This window comes from Anopheles marshallii, chromosome 2 (genome assembly GCF_943734725.1).
Source record: "Anopheles marshallii chromosome 2, idAnoMarsDA_429_01, whole genome shotgun sequence".
NCBI classification, from domain to species: domain Eukaryota; kingdom Metazoa; phylum Arthropoda; class Insecta; order Diptera; family Culicidae; genus Anopheles; species Anopheles marshallii.
The window spans coordinates 1,484,303-1,490,328 of NC_071326.1; the positions used below are offsets into that span (position 1 = coordinate 1,484,303).

At 47.8% G+C, this 6,026-nt stretch overlaps 1 protein-coding gene across 1 annotated transcript in view; it reads right to left on the reverse strand.

Moving 5' to 3' along the window:
* Positions 1–4,718, reverse strand: part of LOC128708304 (homeobox protein slou) — a 30,152-nt gene extending 25,434 nt beyond the window's left edge. The window contains exon 1 of the mRNA XM_053803279.1: positions 3,475–4,718. Coding sequence (XP_053659254.1) covers positions 3,475–4,718 — 1,244 coding nt within the window. The remainder of the gene's footprint in view (positions 1–3,474) is intronic.
* Between the last annotated feature and the right edge of the window lie 1,308 nt (positions 4,719–6,026).

A 6,026-nucleotide genomic window follows, 5' to 3' on the forward strand; every position in this document is an offset into this window, starting at 1 on the left:
GGCTGCATTCGGCATAAAGAGAAGTTTCATTTTTGTTGATGCCCTTAAACGAAATCGAAAGCAAGCAATAATCAACTTCCGTCTGGGATGGGAGCCACAACTAATTTCACTTTTTTCCTCATTAATTTATACAAAATTTCCACCCATTTTTTTCGCGCATCCCGATAGCGTGAACTGTTGAAAAACTGTCAGTAATGGTTTCGGCATCGTGCTGGACGACTCCACCGTCGCGTGCAGTGGGCCTGTACCACGATGGGAGCCGATTGTGTGTAAATGTTCGAACATCTTCGTTCGTCATCTACCAGCCACCATCCGGATCTAATTATCGCTCGATTTTGACGTTCTTTTCGGTCGTTCGGCCGGCAATGGTGGTGAAAAATCGGCGAAAAGAAAATCGCGCCATGCTAACCCAGAGAGCTGTGGAGCGTAGCGTGCGTAGGCAAAATCGAATAATTCGTACACTTGATCGAGTTGTGTTGGGTTTTTTTTATAGCGGCTAGTGTTTGTGTTGCTATTATGGTGAAGTGCGTTTGCAATAAGTGAGTTTCTTTTCCCATTTGCCGAAGATTTGGTTGACTGAGTGATGGGTGTTGGCCGCTCGTTTTCGCCCCCCCTCCACTTCTCTCTCTTTCCGATACTACACGATGATCAAGTGAAATCCAGGTTATGGTTGTAAAATTAAACAATTGGGCAGAAACTATTTCTGATGGGCGCAAAAAAAACTGCTAACCCTCACCTAGGTACATTATAAAAATCATCTACGCGAACTTACGATCGAGCCGGCGGTTTTGATTCATGCATGACTTGGGTGGGCAAACATTTCACCTGCCGCGGAGGATGGAAAAACAAGAGCCATTAGCATGTTGTAGCTGGTCAGTGAGGCATTGCAGAACCGTATGACTGATGTGATGTTGGAATGGTGTTGTAGCCGTTTTCACTCCATCTGTTACTTTTCTGCCGCGCATACATATATGCGCCAAAACGCTTGCACTCGGAGTCCAGCAAAGGGAAGGAGAAGGCTGCCGGACGAGCTTCCGCGGCATACGCGATCGATCGGATTGGATGCTTTGGGCCGTGAAAGTAAAAGTTGTTTGCTTTTGGGACCATTCGTCTGCCTTCTTCGTCTGCCGAACCGATTTCCCGATGATGGTAGCTGAGCTCTGTGCTTTCGTCCCGTGAGGTTCATCGCTTGAGAGATTCCTGGGCCATTCCTCGGAGGCGAATTGTTTTCCGACGATGGGATGGGTTATTTTGTTGTTGTTTTCCATTGCTGAGCATTATTGAGTTGAGCCCGCAAGGGATGAACGAAGGCAATTATCGCTCGAAACGATCGTAGAAGGTGCCCTTGACAGAACGTTTTGTTGCGAAGGCAACGCAGGAACACAGCGATTATGGGTGCCTGGGTGGTCAAATAAGCATATCGTTTAGGGCTCAGATTTTCACACAAATCGCTCAATCGGAAGTGACCACCAAAATCGTGGGAATCCATACTAAACGGTGTGCTTAGGGCAAACAAGGGCTAAATGCGTGGGATTTCAAGAATACTAACGAACGATCCATGATTGATGATTAAAACAAAAAAAAGAATGGTAAATTGTTTTGATGTCTGGAGAACAAGATTAGCAACCATTTATCTCAAAAACATATTAAAATTGTTATACGGGGCTATCAAAATATGTGTCGCTTGTCTTGATATTAACGAGAATTCTGAATAGCAAAAGAGCACTCAATGCTGTAAAGAAAACATTGATAACGTATGTAACAAACACAAACACACGTAAAGTTTGCCTTTGATTCGCTCCGATGAAGCATGATTTAACCTTTGCATGAATATAAGAACATCATATTTGCTACCTCTTGAAATCGGCGTCTTAAAAGGCTTCGGGATTGGCATTTGCATTAGCAAATACGAAAAAGCCTAAACATATACAACTAGACGTAAGATGCCTATCAACAACATACGGCTTGCTCAAATGTCATCAGCACACGCACACGCAATCATGCCTTTGCGTGAAGTGCCTATCGCAGCGTTTTCTACCGTTTGATGGGTTCGTCGCCTGATGTCACTGTTGGAATCTTTCGTTCGAATGATTTGCGTATAATTTCGTCTTTGACGCATTACAGCCACCGACCCAAGCAGGGTGACAGCAGACGCACAAGTGGTCACGTTTTCGGACAGCTTTTGCAGACGAAATGGTTAGGAAGGGGAGTCTCTACCGAGCAAAACGATCGAGCCCGGTGGAGCCTGTGAACATAATTTACGGTTTTATTGACCGACACGCACCATAAGCGTTTCGCAAAATAGGAGCCCGAGACATCACAGTGTAGAATGGAATGGAGCGATGTTCCGAGCGATAGCGGTTCGAAGATGAGTATCACCAAATTATCGGCCTTCTCTACGGAATGCGCGTTCGATTTGGCTAATGAACGGATAATGGTTCTATTTATGGCAGTCGAGAAATTGATTTGAAATGTCCAATCGCGAATCGTTTTACTATAAAGTTATTTGGTTGCTAGTCAAGGGCTAAATGTGTTCGCTGTTGACAATTGCAAAGTCGCCAAAGTGTTAACCAGCTGTACATGGTGTTGTCGACAACGGATCCATTGGACCCAACCGTCAGATTAAAGATGGCGAGTTGCTAAGTGAATGTTCAATAGTTAGCTGTTTACTGTGAACGTAAGCAAGATATTTACGGAGTGGAATTTCTGAGAAAGATCTATTCGATGCGCAAAATAAAAAAAAATATGTTATTTGAATGATCCAGCCCGTCGTCGACGACCATCATCAAAGCAAACACGCCAGCTTTTATGGGTCACATTTTGAAGTGGCAAGTTGTTTACATTTGAGTGCAGTTCACAATTTAGAGGAATATAATTCGATCAACGAACAAGTGAAAGAAAGGCATGGGAACGGTAGCAACTTGCCCTTGCAGCGTGTTAATCATGCACTCACGATTCAGCCCGGAATGGAACACACCGAATCTCGCTTCCATTAGACGCAGGGAAGCAACTCCTGTTTCACTTGTTAGATACTGTATGCCATTGCTTTATCATTCGTATTTATCTGCGTCAATTCGAGGGCTCTGCGCACGAAATTTGGGTTATGGGTTCGTGTACGCGTACGGAATAACCGGCGTGGGTCCCGTGCTAAAAGTACCCGACCGAACACAAACACAAATTTCTTAAGTTACTTGTGAGGTTAGCGGAGCAACGAACAGAGTACTGAGAAAAACGGCACGATTCGTAGGCCCACTGGACCACCGGAACAAAACGTGCACCGAAATCCAGATCGCTCCTAGCTCAGCAAATCGTTTGTATGCATTCCGCACCAGTTGCCAGTGCAATCGCGATGAAATGAAATGGAATGGAAACCGGCAATGTCAAGTGCGTGGAATTAGAGACGATAGCAAAACGGTGCGCATAGCTCCGATGCGCAAAAGAACTATGGGAATTGGAGGGATTCGGCATGCTTACCTTCGCGTTTGTCTGGGTATCGATTGAGTCCAGCAAACTGGAACATGATTGAAATGTTGATAATTCCTAGCCGTCGGGCCGACCGTAGAACCGCCCGACATTGCGACGGATCCGGTCGTGCCTTGCTGCGAATGAGAGGCTGATGCAGGATGAGCGGTGGCAGCAGCAGACACGGCGGCCTGATGCACACCGATGGACGATGCACCGGAAGCCATGGCTGCCGCACTTAATCCGTACTGTGGTGGTAATGAGTATAAATTGTTGCGATTGCAGCCACTGCCCGGTCCGACCGTGCCGCCGCCAGTCGCAACCGGGGTCGGTATGTAGCTAAGGTGGTGCCCGTGGTGCATCGAGTGCTGCTGCTGCGTTTGGTGATGGTGATGATGCAAGGGATGATGATGGTGATGGTGCGACAGCGGATGCAGCGGATGGTGTGGAAGCTGCTGTTGCTGTTGCTGCTGGCTGTGCAGATGATGGTAGTGGCCGGTCATTGGCGCCGGTGCGTGACAATATTTGTAGATGTTGTTCGTCGACAGGGACGCCAATCGGAACTGGTTCAGTGAGGCGGGTGGTTGTGCGACCTGGTGATGCCGTGGATCAACGGTAACGCGCACGAACCGTCCAGCAAGGACATCATGTCCCGACTGACTGGCCGGCGTCCCGACACTGACCGGTCCCGATGCTGCCAGATCAAGATGCAGGTTCACCGTGCTGCCTGGGTCGAGATTAAGATTGTAGAGACTGCTCGGACCGTGTGATCCACCCCCGGCACGGTTCACACTGTCCACCGAGGCGGATCGCTTCTGGTAGTAGTAGGAACCGATCGGAGGTGGAGGTGCTCGTGTTTTTATCCGCCGATATCGTATCTGTTGGCCAGTGGCAGAAGGGACATTTTTTGGAAGTCCAGTCGGCGGTCGTCCCAGGTTAGTTTTCTCAAGTTTGGTACGCAGTTCCTTCTCGATCTCACCCTCCAGACAGATGATGCTCTCTGGACCACTATCCTTTGTCGATACGGTGGAGTTGGTGGAGTCTTGCGTGGTAGCGGGCGAGGTGCGTCGGGCAATCTGTGTGTGCTGCACTCCATCGCGATCGGTTCGCTGCAGTACGTCGAATGCCGGTGTCGTTTGGGCCGTGGCTAGCTCCGAATCGGTGGAGATACGGTCGGGATCACTTTCGAAACCCTCGTCCAAAGAACGTGTTGGACTCAGGATCGGTTTCGAACGTACCTCGGTCTTGGAGTCCATTGTGGTAAAACTCCCGGCCCCAAACGTATACGCTCTCCGGTTAAGTGGCTCTCGAATATTCACTACCGCTTTGAGAATTTGACTTGACGAACAAATGGTCACTCTTTATTTCCGGAACCACTGTACATACTTTGCTTGAACATCGCTAAATGGATTCACATACGTTTGGAACAGAACGAAGAAATCGGTAACTACACTTGGGATTCACTGTCACTATCACTGTATCAGTGTGCCAATAGCAATAAATATGATTAGCACTGTTTCAAAAGCCAAACCTTTTGGACGGGTTTTGTGATCAATTCATAGGCCCCAACCCTTGTTATGCCCTATCGCGTATACACAAAGTAGCGTTTTCGATCGTTAGCAAAGCACCTCCAGCAGCCAAAAGCTTCGCTGAGCATTCACTTAAAAAAAACAACTCACTTTCGCGCGTATGAACCGACTACACGTTCGTGTGAGATACGCACGGGAGCACCATGGGGCCCAATTTGCACATTTGATCGCCGTCACTTTCCTTAAACCATCACTTTCACACAGCGTCTCTAAACGTACCAAACGCGTTTCAGCCTTCGGGGCGAATGTGTGGTTTCGTTCTGTAGGGTGCGTGATTTTGCGATGTGAGATCGCCGCGAAATAACGAATCCGAAAAAAAATATTGTAAGTCGTGAGGCACGGTGCCGTCGCGATGCACACCTTGAGGCTGCTGGAAGAAAACTACTAGTGCTGGCGAACGTGCAAATCCACTTGACGCACCGATCCTCGGCTCGAATCCCAGAGAGCGTGAACGTGAGCCGGCTCGTGAGCGGGGCTCGATTGCAGAGAGACTTGTTCCAACGACGCATCGGTGGAATGTTTTGAATGCGGGGAAAGGGTTGGCTCCAAGGGAGTTGGTGAAAATAGAGAAAAGAAGAGAGCAAGCGAGGGAGAGGGAGAGAGAGAGTTTATGCTCAAGCGACGATACATTTATTATGGGGGAAAAAGAATGCTTATCGTTGGGGAATAGCTGGAGCTGGAATGAAGAGGGCGCGATCGCGATGTTAGGGCCAGATAGAAAGCTTGTTGAAAAGCAGAAAACTAAAGTGTAAAAACCGGGAGATAAGCATGAATGGGACTCGCCCGGGTATATCCGGGCAGCAAGGCATATTGATTTGATCGCTTCAAGCTGGAAGCGTATGAATGGACCTCGGGTCCAGGTTGATCTAGCGAAATTCCTGAGTCCTGGTAAAATATCTGGAAATGACAATTGAGGCACTAACATACAGGTTGATTTTGACATTTTCTTTGATTTCGTAACTCAAAATAGAGGAA